A 15089-nucleotide genomic window follows, 5' to 3' on the forward strand; every position below is an offset into this window, starting at 1 on the left:
CAACGCTTTGCTTTATGTTATTTTATTTTATTTTTACTCCAGCGCAGTGTACTTCAGCAAAATGTCTTTCTAGCCCATTATCTCTTCAGAAACTTTACAGCAGCCATTGTTGGCTGAAGAATGCTGATTCAGGCTTTATGTCCGCGCTTACCAAATGCTCCTGCACATCCTCCATATGCGACAAATAGGGCACAGTGAGTCACTTTAGGGAGCCCAAAAAAAAAAAAAAAAAAAAAAAAAAAAAAAAGTGCTCCCGGCGATGTTCGACCAGCCCGCTGCTGTTATGTTGCATTCAAGTCGTGTTGGAAAAAGCAGGAGAATGGAGTGACACATCGGTGCTGCCATTTGGATACAGCTGAGCTCAATTCCAAACTATTTTTTTATGTAGGCATCTCAAATATTCATAAAGGAACTGCAGCACATGCTGATTGCTGTTGTTAGCAGCATTCATTGCATAAATCTAAATATAACACTTAATTTTCATAGGTAGTGGTGCGTTTGCTGCCATGTTTCCCATTTGTTTTTACACTTTTGCATAATTTTTAAACTCAAAGTGTGAGATATCGGCCAGGACATTCCTGCAACAGAAATTTGTAATCTCATTCCCCTGGTTAAATAATGGTTTGATAAAAATAAAATTGAAGCCTACAAAAAAAATCCCAAGTCCCTCTCGTAACTGACACTGAAGGAAATTGACAAATAATAAGTCAACAGTCTGCAGATTTTTAGGAAACTTTTTGGCGAAAGTCTTTTTTTCTAATTTTCGCTAATGCTCCCTGAAGGTTTTTGATTACGTGTTAATTGTCTTTTTTCCCAGTGTTTTTGAGAGATAGAAAGTGAATGTACTCAGGTTTCAAGGAGTTAATTGCTACCAGTTTTAAGTTTTTTATCCCCTTGACAAATTAATTTAACTGCCCCTTGTCTGAACAGAACATCGTCGTGTTTTGTTCTCGTCGTCTCCCGTCCTTTCACCGCCTTTCATTAAATAATCTTCTTTTTTTCAGGTGTTTCTACTTTGTTTTCTTTTTTTCTGTGTCGACACGGAGCTGCAGGCTGTTTCATTTAACCCACCATCGTGTCGGGTGGATTTAAAAATGCTAATATTTACCTGCAGGTGGTCGGTCTGCTAACGCTGGTCTGCCAGCCTTCACAAAAAGACATTATATAGAAGATTGAATATTACACTGAAGGTATTCAGTATCAGCAGTGCACAAAGATTAATGGAAAATCATGTGTTAATTATTAACAGTTGCATGAAGGACCACATAATGCATGGTAAACGCTCATCATACACTTACAGGTTATTTAAAATGGTTATTTAATTATTAGATCATTTAAGTTATAGCTTATAAATGGCTTATGTTTATGCCAGTCATTATGAACTGTTAGGCTGGTGACTCCCCACTCGGGCACAAAGAAAGGGACTGGCTGGACCATAGGGGGCGCTATAATACGCCCTCAGTGTCTGTGGCTCAGCAGGAGTTTGTTTCAGCTACTGGGACATGTTTGCCTTCACCGTCCATCATGTGATTTTTTTGAATAACATGTCAACCTTTTGAATTTGTGTCTCATGGATGGCACATCATTCGTCAGGTTTCTTAACTCTGCCACCTTTACTGAGTTTGCGAAAAGCAGAGGAATCACTCGAAAGACGGTGATTGATCTCCAAATCATTAACTTTACATGTGTTTGTTTGTTTTTTTTTTTTTAAAGTTGCACAGAAGTTCAGCTGAAAAACTTATCAAAGTATCAGCGCACCTGAAACTCTGCAAGGTGGGCGGAAATATAACTTTAACGATATCTGCCGCGCTGCCTGCTGATATTTTCAGACTGGAGGGAAATACATGCGTTGAAACTTCTGTTATAATGTGAAATTAGCAGCGACTCTGCTACCCACAATGCCTTGCAGGTGGATCAGGGAACACATTCCATTTTTATCACACTGAGGTAACCTGTTGCTGCTGGCAGGTGTATTCTCATTTTGGTGCAATAACGAGGCAATATTTTGCAATACAGATCAGTTTTTGACGAAACTGGGTTAGCCCAGACATTTATAACGACTGTGAGGGTTTCATATTTATTTTTAGGCAAGAATAAATACAACAAACTCAATAAATCAATAATAAATGCGTAATTAGTTGATTGACATCATTCTTTCCCCACTTTGTCAGACCTCCAGAGACGACTGGAGGCAAAATTAAAATGTTAATATTACATGTAGCTCACTTACTTGTCTAAGATGAATGTGTTTTATTATTAAAACACTTTTTTGATCAGTTGGTTGATCGCTTGATTGAATGAATTTGGCTTAGCTGACCGGACTATTAGCTATTCATATGTCCTGTCAAGAATTGATGGTAGAAAAGAGATGGGTGCAAGACAGCGATGGGACATTTGGTGAAAAAAAACAATGAAAAACAATGAAAACTGTTTCATAAGAGGCAATAGATAACACCAGAGGAAGTGAGTGGGAGTCAACAAAGAGCCAAAGTGAAGACAAGAGGCTGAACAGTGAGACTGTGATGGAACAATTATTCACCGCTGAAACAGCTGAATCAATCTAAATAATCACAGTTGCTGCATTTCGCCACGTAACGTCCAAACAACCGCTCCAAACTCCGCGCTCAGCCGGGCTGCACCTCTGCACACGCTCAACCGGAGGCCGTGGCTCTCCAAGCGGGTCGCGAGAGAGAGAGAGTCGGCGCACGCATTAGAGTTGATATATGTCAAAGTAGGAGCTCCTTAATGCATATTCATAGCTGGCTGTCCCGCTGCGCTGATTGTGGCGGAGCAGCCAGCCATGAAAGTGTTGCATGAACACTTAATGAAACTTGACATGATCGGCGTTCATGAATGTGGCATGTTCTGCAGCTATTATGAAACTCCTGTCAAGTTGTTATGGATGTGCTGTAAAGCTCTGTAAATACCAAGCGTTAGCGCGCATGGCTGCACACATTCACCAACATGGGTTCACATCGCATTTACTCCAACCTCTCTTCCTCCTGCCACACCCCATACTCATATACACACATATATATGTATATAAAAAATATATGTACATATTCCAACTGTAGATCTGGCTGGAGCTCATAACCTATAAGTCATTATTAAAATATGAAGGTGGGTGAGGAGGGGATGGGGTCAGAATGCGTTAACTGTGGGTTTTGATCTAACATTTACAGCCAGGAGGACAGCACGGGGGCACGCCTTTGAAATCCACACCAGTTGCAGTCATTTTTTTTTTTTTTTCTGATCTGGCAGTGTGTATATGCGTGCGTGTGCAGGTGTGTGTGTGTGCATTTCTATAATGTTTCCAATAAATCTGATTCAAAAATGTAATTAAATGGGCCCAGTTCACTAGGTTTTAGCACCGTGCCGCGCTCAGCCTGCCGATTCCTGTGTTAATACATTATTTCTGGGTGGGTTTTGCCCGAAATGCTGTTAATGTGGCAGGAACAAGCTGCAACGGAGCGACTGCGAGTTAACAAAGGCGGTTTGAGAATTTGACTTTTAAGCGTTTTTGTGCTCTTTGTGCAGGAAGGCTGCAGCTGTGATGCTGGATGTATACTGTATTGGTGTTTACAGAGCGGCACTGCAGTGGACCAGAGGCTCCTGCAGCTCTCTGTGAGGCACAATAGCACAGCCTTGGCTTCCTTTATTGAGCCATCGCCTGGCCGTTGACTGTGGTCTTCAGTGCGTTTTTTTTTTTTTTTTTTTTTTTTTCCTCTGCTTTAGCCTCAGCGGTTCTATTCCACACTGCAGGGTCACTCTCATATAACTCAGAAACCCTCTGTGACTCCAAGGCTAAAGAAATGTTTGTCCTCAATAATCAAATCGGGTGAGCGACGCCTCCCCTTCACTCTCCGCAGTTTGATGAGCTTCATGAAGCCAGTCAAGGATTGATTTAAAAAAAAAAAAAAAAAAAGCAGCAGGTTTGAGATTGAAGATTTTCATTATCTCATCACTCGCGCTTTTTATGGGCATGTGCCCGGCGCCATTTCTGATCATAACCCTGTTTGTCAGCCGTTCACGTCCTCATTAGCACATTTCTCTGCCTTCCAAAAAGGGGATGTTTGCTAGGGAGGAGGTTGCCAGAGCACTGGACTCTGAGGAGGTCGTGGTGCTATGCAGCTGCTGCCATATTTGCGACTAATGACCAATTTATAGTGGAGCGGCTAGAAATACAATCTAGGCTTTTTTGCTGTTCTCTGGGTCTTGTGATATAGCTGTTTCTGTGTCAGTGGGCCTCAAATTATACGACTCTTACAGCCACTATTTCAGATACCAAAGGGCCTGTTCCGCGGGGTAATGAATAAGATGGCAGACAGGGAGGAATCTCTGACTTCCTCCTCCCCCGTTGCATGATCCTGCAATAAATTTCCAGCCGATGCCATATGGTGGCAAGTCATGTGCGGGATTCAATATGCCCTTGTTATTTATTTATTTCCCAGGTGTTGGTTTTCTATTACTGATTTATGTGTTATTGTGCGTGATCTACTGCTGGGATCCATGACACGTGGGGTGTGCAGAGCTTTTGGAAGAGGGCCCAGGTTGAAACGAAGCCACGGATTCAAGAAAGTGTCAGCGCTCTGCCCCGTCTCCGAGTATTCACTGTTGTTCTTATTTTATTTATTTGCTATTATCTGTTTATTTATGGCTTGTTTGTTGGTATTTTCTCTTAGAGGTAATTTGTGTAAAAAAAAAAAAATAAAAAAAAAAAAAGAGAGTTTAGCGATAGTTTTGGTGAGGAGCGGCAACCTGTTAAGAAATTACTCAACTTACTTTATTAGTTTGTCTATGTATTCCTTTGCTTGAGGCTTTTGGAAACCCTCCTGTCAATTGTTTGTGGAAAGATATAAAATCGAGCTGAGAGAATGCGCATTTTAATTCTTTTGATCAATAAAACATTTTTTTTTTTTTGCTGTGGGAAACAAAGTAAATTCTGATTTTAACAAGCTATCTTGCTGTGTGCCTGGGTTCTTATTATTTTCTTCACCCATAGTTCCTACTTTCTGATTTTGACTGGGTATCTCTCTTGATCATAAAGTGACTTGTTTATTCTGCGCTACACTGTCAACACTCAGGAATTCTTGGGAGTGAAAAGTAAAGTTTTGCTTTTTTTTTTTTTTTTTTTAATGTGTCTATCATTTGTTTGAAATCAGCCGTGGGAGGTTCAGTCTGTGCGTTATCGCCGTAAACGGGATATTGATATGAAGTTAGCAGGAACATCGCAAGCAGTTAATGATCTGAAAGGCTTCCCAAAAAAGTTGATCCCCCCTCGAGTTAGTAAACAAGGTAAAAACACTGAACTCAGTGACAAACAGACTTTTCGGGTTTTGAGATTGGCTTGCAAGTGAACGCGCAGCTCCAATCTTCATTTCTGATCACGGGAAGGAAAGCGGGTTCACGTGGTTACCTACGGAGCCCCAAAAGGCCAAAGCTGTCAGTTCATCCCTTATCTCTCAATTTGCCAATCGTGAGCTTTCACTCTCTCCGTGGCTGCTTGCTTATGTAAACCGCTCGGCCCCCCTGACTTTGCTTTCTCTTGCCCGGCTCTTGTAGCATCGCTTCCAGCAGTGCTTCAAGCACTTTTGTAAGCTTGTATGAATCCAGAACAGATATTCCACCGTGCGCTGTTCATGAGGATTATGTCAATTTAAAAACTGAAAGAGCAAGTCCTCATAATGATCAATGCAAATGTGCTGCAAAGTAATATTTGCCTCTTGGCAAGGTTGCAAGTAAATGGTAAAAAGGCCTCTGCTTTGACATTTCAATACAAATTTAAATTTACATCGGGAGGAAAAGGATTTCACAAACCTGCATTGTGCCCAATAATTGGATGGCTATATGAATATCTAAATGGAAATACAGGGGCATATCTGGTCAAAAGACCTATCTCTAGAAAATGAGGATTCCTCTAAATTGTTTGATTGAATGGAGTAGATTTATTTATTTAATTATTTATTTTTTAAATCCAAAGGACCATGCTGAGTAGATATTAGTTTTCATCACTATCGCTTTACCCTATAGCTCTAATGACAATTCTTTTAATCCGGTTTAAAACATCTCTTTCACCCAAGGGTTCCAATAAAGAGTGAATTCTCTCAGCCAGTGGCAGTCATTTAATAGTGAAATCTCTCTCTCTCTCTCTCTCTCTCTCTCAATAGACAAAGCTATGAGGGGCTGGAAAAGAAGCTAAAGGAAGTCTTCAGTGAAAGGAGCGGCATCCTGCACCAACTCTCCAAGACATCAAAGGAGCTGGACAGCATAAAAGGCAACCTTCAGGTTGGACCCTCACTGTTTCTTTTTTTGAAGATTACAGCGATGTTAAAGGAGTTAGATGGTCAGGAGAACGGGGCCCGAGGTGCTCCTCCAGTGTTTTGGCCCATCAGAAAATCACTGCAAACCAATGATTCTCAGTCATTTTTCATTTATTCTTCATCTATTTTCCTTGCTGCATAATCACGATCCGCTGTATACCCAATTCCTCATTATCAAATATGGATGTGCAAATGTTCTGTAATTTGGTGAGCCCACCCTGTGTTAGAGGTGCGATGTCTGATTGAAACGGGAATCGCTAAACAAGTGATTGGAATTGGAAATGCAGATCATTTCACAAAAATCTAGCCACTGTGTGCCATCCCATTATGAAAGATTTAATCTGTGATTATAGATAATGTGCGTGATTGTGTCCCACATTAATTATTGACACCAATTTGTTGTGAAAGAATGAAAGATTTGCACATCAGAGTAAACAAACCTGTGGCGTCACCGAGTTGCCCTTTTAGTTTCTTGATCTTTCAGCTGCAGCAGAAATAAATTGTTTAGTCACCTCAAGAAATATGTGCACACACATAAGCCAATTACCTACTGTATATGCACAGGCATGATGGTAAGTGTCGGAAAATTCAAGGCTGAATTAAAATTTACCTTGAAAAAAAAAAAAAAAAAATCTCAATCTAACACCAATAAACCTGCCTTACCCTGTTTATTTGTATTGCACCTTTAAAAAAACAAGGTAATTCAAAATGCTTAGTTACTCAAAGTCTAAAAAATGTGCATGAAGAATAATGAAGATTATGTGTCGTAAGGGGGTATCTGTGTTATTGTGGAAAAAACAAACACTAGCCTTGGATATTTTATCGGGTAATATAACTTATCTTAGATATTACCATTCTGAGAACATTTCACAAAACACAATTATCTTGGTGCCAGATACCACACATCAGTGCACATCATCCACCAGTCAGCGCGGGTCACCTTCATTTCAGCTCCTGGCAAAGACAGGAAATGAACAGAAACACAACAAAAATTGAAATCTTGTAATCGTTCAGTATTTTTTCCAGTCACATTAGCGCATGCAGCGGTGATCCTGCAAAACATGCCTCCGTCTCGGACGTGTAAGACCTCGGCCGCTCAGAGTTCACGCCGATGCGGTGGCACTCACTTCAGGTGGCACGACTTCCCAGAGGCTGCAGTCCAAGTGGTGGAGTTCACTCTGCAGACCTTTGGTGTCTTCAAGCTTCAAGTTTGGAAGGCGACAGGAGATGTCAGTGTATCATTAAGCAAACCAGTCTCTGTGTGTTTGTTTATGTGGAGGAAAGAGAGACAGGGAGACGGAGAGAGAGAGAGAGAGAGAGGGAGATCACGGATATGTGGGTGGATAGGTGGTGATATCCTGGCCAAATGTCCCATGAGCTCCTCTGTCTGGCAGTCCTCATGTGGTCTGGCTTCCATCATCCCGCAGGCCAGGCTTTGATGTCCGTCCTCTACTGGCTGGCCGGGCTGGCATCTGTCCCCCCCCCGCCGCCGCCGGGCACGGGGCCAGCCTACTGGACAGGGCAGAGGTGGGGTTAGATTTGGCACGGTGCAGCGTGGAACAAATTTGTCATCGACGGGGGGAAAACATCGCCTAAATAAAAATCTTTTGCAAAAACAATCAAGTATACACAGAGAAGTGCGTGGCTCCGGAAAAGATTTATCAGACCCAGTGTTAATATTTTTAACGAGTTGCCCCGCAGTTGCAGGTTAGCCACCCTCATAATTAAAGCTGGTATGATGGGGCTCTTACTCTTGGCAGGCGCCGGGGCTCCTGTGTAGCATTTAGTATGATAGGATTCCTCTGCCCTGCACTGTGAAGTCTGGCAATAATTTGGATCTCATTTTGAATTATAGCATAAATACCATCACTCACTGGGGGATGTTTGCATGCATTTTGTAATTCGCATTTTTGCAAGTGTTGAGAATGTCACGATCACATTACTTGATAATCTTGCAGGGATTTGTATATATATATATATATATATGATTGTAGTCCCTGCCTGTGATCCCCCAGTATTCAGCCAAGTTACAGGTCATTGAGATCGAGTGACAAGCTCTTGTAAGATCATCCGCTCCGATCTAAAGTGTGTTGCATGTAGTATCTTGAGATCAGTGACTCATTGCCCCATTAGTGTATGTGTGTGGTGACCTCAGTGTAATTACTGTAAAAGAGATGTGCAGCCTCTGCACTGTGTTTTACATTTAGTCGGGTGAAATTTTAAGGAAATCTAATGAATCACTTTTGTGGTACAAAGTGGGATTGCTCTATGGAATAAAAATACCTTTGCTGTACCACACGACCATATTCCAGTTGTGTTGTTATAATTGCATAATGTGGCATGGTCTACCAGGGGCAGGATAGTGTAACAGCTCAACGGCATGCAGGGAATTGCACCCCAGGAAATCTTAGTACTGCTTCAACATGCACACAGAGAAGTGCAAAGAAGTAGAGGTGTGACTCCAAGTTTAACCCCCCAAAAAACAAGCTTTAATCAATTATCCTATTAAAAGAGACACCAGAAGCTGCTATGAGGAGAGAGGTTATTAATAAGCACGCATCTTTATTTATGTATGAAATGAAATTTACAGGAAAAACACATTGTATCAGGATGATGTGGAAGAAAGAGAAAAGGGGGGAGTTAGATGGGGCCGATCAACCACAGGTACAAGTTTAACATGACAGCATACAGGTGATCTAGAAGAGGGGCACCCCCTACCTGTCGCTCCCCACCTGACGGAGCGGCTACACCTCATCAAGTTCCACCAGAGGGGACCAGATGTTTGCTACGGTTGGTTTGCTAAAATCAATGCCAGGATATGCATGCAAGAAAGAAAAAAAAAAAAAAAAAAACTCTGTTACTCAGCGAGCACAGGATTAGAATATAAGATTTGACTGAAGTATTGGCATCAAACTCCCCCCATACAAAGGAGCAATTCATGACCTAATCAGTCTGTCCCCAGAGCAAAGGGGGCTAAACTAAACCGAGCTGAAAGCCTTCCAAAGTAGAGTGGAAGTTAAAAGGAAAAATACCTTTGAGCAGATGAAGCGCCGCCTCGTGCCAAGGGGCTCCGCCGTCCCTCTTCAGTGTGCTGTGACCGCCTTGGGACCGTCTTTACTGGACACTCACTCCGATTTGAGAAAAATTACTACTCAACAGCGCTGGACCATCAAAAGAATAAGACCAAAGCAGATCTTCCTATTACCGTGCTTCCCGCTCAGTCACACAGAGGCAAAAGCCTGCAGGCATCAAACACTTGGGCTACCAATAACACAGCATGGGAGCACAGCCGCCGCAGAAGAGCCTGTCCCACGCTGCTCTCAAGGTCTATATGCACTCCCTGTGATAAGAATAGGGAATTAGACACGGGCGTGCCTCATGCTACCCATCAACTGGCAACTGGTCCCGGGACCTCACAGTGAGGGGGCGTGTCACGAGCAAGCAGGGATCCACCTTGTTCAGACTGCCAGGCCGAATCCGGTTTTTGTCACATCCAGATTGCATCCAGATTGATTTTACAAAGTCTAGGGAGGAAAAAAAAAAATTGGAGGTGGTTTGAAATGCAATTCCTATTTATCATTTTTTTTTTTTTTTTTTTGATAAAATTTTTTATTTGGTTTTCTTTTACGACACCCAGTGTATGGGATGCAGCAGTAGACATATTACAGAAACAGATATACAAACAACAACCAAAAAAAAAAAAAAAAAAAAAGAAGAAACGTAAAAACAAACCACCAAAAGCAATGTGAGTATAAATAAAAATATACATTATTCGAAATAGCATGTATTAACGCATACCCACATCCACCCCCCTAAACATACTTTCACATACAACCATCACAAAAATCAAGTATTGAGTCTTGATTCATGTGGTTCATTTACTGTAGATCATTGATGCAGAGCTACACACACACACACACAACCACACATCCACACACACACCAGTCCACTCAGCCCAACCACACATACACTCTCACACAACATCTACATGCCTACATCCCCAGTACCCCCCACCGCTGATATCCGCAACGATCTTGGCTGTCAATTGACTATAATTGACCAGAAATTAGATACTGTTTTGCATGGAATAAAAAACAAGCCAAAAAGTTATTGTGATTTATTTCTCACTAGAACTAATACTTTCTTCCAGGCCTCAAGACTTTTGTGCCGCACTCGGTTCAACCTTGCTATGGAAAGCTCCGTGCAAATATCGTTTGACAAAGATTGATACCGCTGTTTATCAGTTTTCACGACGCTCAAGTTGGATTTCAAACTGTCTTTTGAGTCACTTGCGGTGCGACACGTAACGGCGATGTCAAATCCAAAGTACAAAGCCACACAGAGGACAGCTCAGAGAACAACAGACACTGAAATAAACCGTCTGCTGGCGCTTTTGAAAGGGGGGGAGGCTTCTGGACATTTCTGATGTTCCTGCATTGGAAAGCCGCGTTCGTAATTACTGACGCCCACGTCGTTACTATAGCAACCCGCGCCGATAGGTCAGTGATGTCTGGACACACAAATCTGAGCTGATCCCCGGCAAACAGCAGCGCAGGCACTCTGTCTTAAGGATCGGATTTTGAGAAGCAAATGTGATCGGCCTGCAGTCTGAAGGCCTCAGATATGGTTTCAGTTTCACGCGAGCGTACAAAACCTCGTCTGAGTGCATATTGGCTGTAATCAAGGGCTGTTACCACCTCTCATTTTGTGTCTTGCAGGGTGGTGTGTGTGTGTGTGTGTGTGTGTGTGTGACAGGAAGCAACAGGGTGTATCAGACATGCACTTTAAATTTCAAGACACACGGTGCTATTCATAGCACATTGTAAAGAGAACATTCTCCTTGAGTCATTTTCATTCGTGCTATTCAAGACGGTGAAAAAAAAACCCCGCTCCTCTGTCGGAGGGCAATCAGAGACCTGGCTAATCCATAATTACCCATCAGGCAGGTGCTGAGGCACCAGTTGGACTGTGCACCGCCTGCAGCCTTGTTTGGATTTTCATCTGCTTATTATCATTTTCTTGAGGTATGAGATCGCTAGTAAAGTGCGTTTCGGCGTTTCATGATATGCACCCGTCACTTCATGTTCGTGACGTTCCTCAACGTTGTTTCACACGATTCTACCTAAATTGTGAAAAATGAGTTCCCACGTGAACTCCCACACCGTAGTTGGGAGAGTGAGATTACAAAGGCGGCGATGTGAGCCTGAAGCTGTGAGATGCAGTGTTTTTGTGATGCTCTTTTGTATTTGGGTTTCTCACTGTTTGTTTCTACCAGTAATTTGTTGCCTGCAGTATTTCAAAACTGTAATCTCCCAGAACTGTAGGCATTTTACTCAAAGCATTTCTGAAAATGACAGTGTCTTTAATAGAAAACGCAATTCAACATTATTTATCTCACAAAACCTTCCCAAAGATGTATTTTTTTTTTTTTTTTTTTTTATAATCGATCAGCTATTTAAAGCGATGTATATGTATTTGCCTTCCCCTGTCTCTTGTCAGTGCTTTGAAATCCAGTATCCTCTCATGTTGGAGTGAGTCTGTGAGTTATCATGTAATATGCAAATTCCTCTCTGTCCTGGAATAAATAAAAATCTCTCCTGCTCTCTTTTAGTCGCTGAAAAATGATGACTCAGTGGCCAAGAAGGATGTCCAGAGGATCCTGGAGCTGAGCCACAAACAGAGGTAAACTCAAGCTCTGTAGAAGTTGAGGCTGCAGCCACAGCTTCACACCGTTCTGCACACAAACCAATCACACACACACACACACACACACACACACACACACACACACACACACACACACACACACACACACACACACACCAAACGACTGAGCCATGTGCCCAAACGTTATACAAATGGCAGTAATTTGTGTTAACACTACACAGTGACAACCACTGATGAATGGTGAATTGATTAATCCTTAATTAAGTGTTTAACCTGATAAAAAAGCCAAACAAATCATTAACTAAGGCAATACTTATGTATGTATGTATTCATTAATTTATTCAGTTAATTAATTTCTTAATTCCCTTATGTTAAAACTGATAAATGATTGATATATCAAATGTCATGATATGTCATATATTTTGTTGTTAATTAACAAACAATATCAAAAAAATCATCTAAATTACTTGGTACTGAACCATTAAATTATTATAATAAATATAAATAATTTAAAGGTACAGTATGCAGATTTGCAGCTGAGTCAGTCAACCCTCTGCAGTTTTACGTAATGCACCTTTAAAGGCAGAATCAGTAGGATTTGTTGTTGCGGTGTGTAAACACAACATTCAGAGCTGGCCCCTCCACCCACACTCAGCTAACCGCCAGCATTGTGTTTTCTTTTCCTAGGATGGCAATGGAATGAATGCTGTTGCCATCCTAGGAGGAAAAAAAATTGGTCCACCAACACCTCCCGGTCCGCCGTGTCGCTCTTCATCCTCCTCCTCTCCCTCAGAGCTCACCAGCGGGGGAAAGCCGAACCCCAGATTCACTCTCGTGGTACGAGCTTTGTCCGCTTGGCGTTTCCCCTCGCTAGATTTCCTTTTTTCTGCACCTGTGATTTTTGTGGTTTCCTATTGGATGTGGTGCTATTGATCTGGCACCGTGCTGCACTGTGATTGGCTGGGAGCAACACACCTACTTCCCAAGAAAATCCAGGCAGAGGGCAGGGTCTCTGCAGACACACACACCAACACACACTGCCAGTAGCTCAGAAGTGATGATGGAGAGGGATTATTTTTGTATGACTCTATAAATTTTTTTTTTTTTTTTTTTTTCTGTTTTTTTCTCGGTTATTTTTTTTAAAATGAAAATCCTAGTCATTCTGCCTTAAACATTTTTTTTTTTTTTTAAATGAAAGTCCTAGTCATTGTGCCTTTAAATAACAGTTAATTGACTATTCACTGGTTATTGTGTAGCGTTAGCCAGTTTGCTAGCCCACTCCAGTCGTCACAGATGAAACACTCCAAGATAATCTGCCTTCCTTATGCTGGAAAAGCCTCACACCAGGCACTGGAGATTCAGAGCTGCAGATCTTTTTTTTTTTTTTTTTTTTTTTTTCTCCATACGGCAGCTTGATGAAAGGGCTGAGTGTTTACCTAAACTGCTCCACCAGTTAGGATTGTCTGATTAATGTTGTGTGTAATGAGTCTGTTAATGATGACGGGTCATTTGTGGCGCTAATACTGCCTGAAATGTCAGCTTGACTGAAGTTCAGCCTCATGTGTGCAGCATCTTGATAGCCGATCAATAACCCATCACCAGCGCATGACAGCTCTCACATGTCATGGAACCAAAAAACCATAAAGCACAGGCGCGGCTGAATGATGCTTACCCAGCATTTGAGAGCTGCACTATTTATTTATTTATTTTAACCCTAAAAGCCTGAACTATGAAAGAATTGGCAGAAAATTCCATTTTTTTGAAATTGAACCCTATATTTAGTCCTATAACAATATATATATATATATATATATATATATATATATATATATATATATATATATATATAAAATCAAAAAATATGTTATTACACAACCTTTCTGGTGTATGATATGTGATATGTACTTGAAGTGCCAATGGTATGGTCCAGGGTGAACAGGGGAAGTGTTCAAAGGTATACAACAGTATTTTGGTCAAGTATTGATTAAACTGAAAACGAAAAATGGAATTGAAAATGTGTATCATATATGATACAAATGGCTTTATAGGGTTTATATATATATATATATATATATATATATATATATGTTTGTTTTTTTTTAACAGTGTTATTAATCCACCTTTTGAGTTCGATGTCTGCCAAGTGTGATTACCAGCTGCCTCCATCACGGCGGAGGCAGACAGGTGATTCATTGCAGATCATTTGTTTTTGACATCTCTTAACCGTATTTTGATTGCTTTCTGAAAATAATTTTGGTACAACTTCAAACCCAAGTTAAGAGATATTAAGTGAAATTAGAAATATGACATTTTGAGGTTACATAATTATAACGCTTTATATCGGCTGAACTTATAATTAGATTTCTGTCCGTCCGTGGTGGAAGGTGCAGCGAAGCGCTGTGCAAAAACCAGTGTTAACCAATTCACATTCACTTGTCATATTCTCACTCCCCTCTGCCTTTATGGTGTGTCAATGTCACATTTCCTGTGCCCTTTTTTGTCAGTCGGGGCAGTTTTGATCTTGTTTGAGCAAAATGTTTCCAAGTCCAAAGATGCAGGAGAAGAGAATACAAATGAAATGCCATCGCCGTGGTGGTTGACTGGTTGCTTTGAGGAAAAATGTTTGGTCGGCTGAGCTTATGCCAAGAGACAAGACCACTGGCATGTAAAATACTGCAGAGTGTGACGGCCAAGACGCGATCCTCTCCACACAAACACACAGAGTGTTACTGTACTGACTTATGGATGCTGGCCCTTTTACTGCACAGTTGGCAGAGTGTGACCGTGCCATGTACTCTCAAACTCTACATTAACAGCTGTGCGTGGAAAATGTTTGTTACTGCTAACTTGAAAAAAAAAAAAAAAAAAAGGCTGTGTGAGTTTTCTACCAGGGCTTTTTGAAACTGTTGACCCATATCACTTAAGGCACTTAATTCATAATTCATTCCCCATTTTTGTTATCTACGTGCAGGAATGTCAAGTGATAGTGAAATACCCATCGCGTTCACATGCATACATTACCATATATCTGTTTTATGGAATCATGAACGCCGCTCTGGTCTGCATAGAGCACGAATAAAGACAGGAGCGGAGTGATGAAAT

At 41.3% G+C, this 15089-nt stretch overlaps 1 protein-coding gene across 2 annotated transcripts in view; it reads left to right on the forward strand.

Annotated features, from left to right (window-relative positions):
• luzp2 (leucine zipper protein 2) overlaps positions 1–15089 on the forward strand; it is a 190525-nt gene that overhangs the window by 74333 nt on the left and 101103 nt on the right. For both annotated transcript variants that reach the window (XM_030076543.1, XM_030076552.1), the window contains exons 2-3: positions 6168–6285; positions 11932–12002. In XM_030076543.1, the coding sequence (XP_029932403.1) occupies positions 6168–6285; positions 11932–12002 (189 nt within the window). The remainder of the gene's footprint in view (positions 1–6167; positions 6286–11931; positions 12003–15089) is intronic.

Source organism: Myripristis murdjan, chromosome 3 (genome assembly GCF_902150065.1).
Source record: "Myripristis murdjan chromosome 3, fMyrMur1.1, whole genome shotgun sequence".
Classification (NCBI taxonomy): domain Eukaryota; kingdom Metazoa; phylum Chordata; class Actinopteri; order Holocentriformes; family Holocentridae; genus Myripristis; species Myripristis murdjan.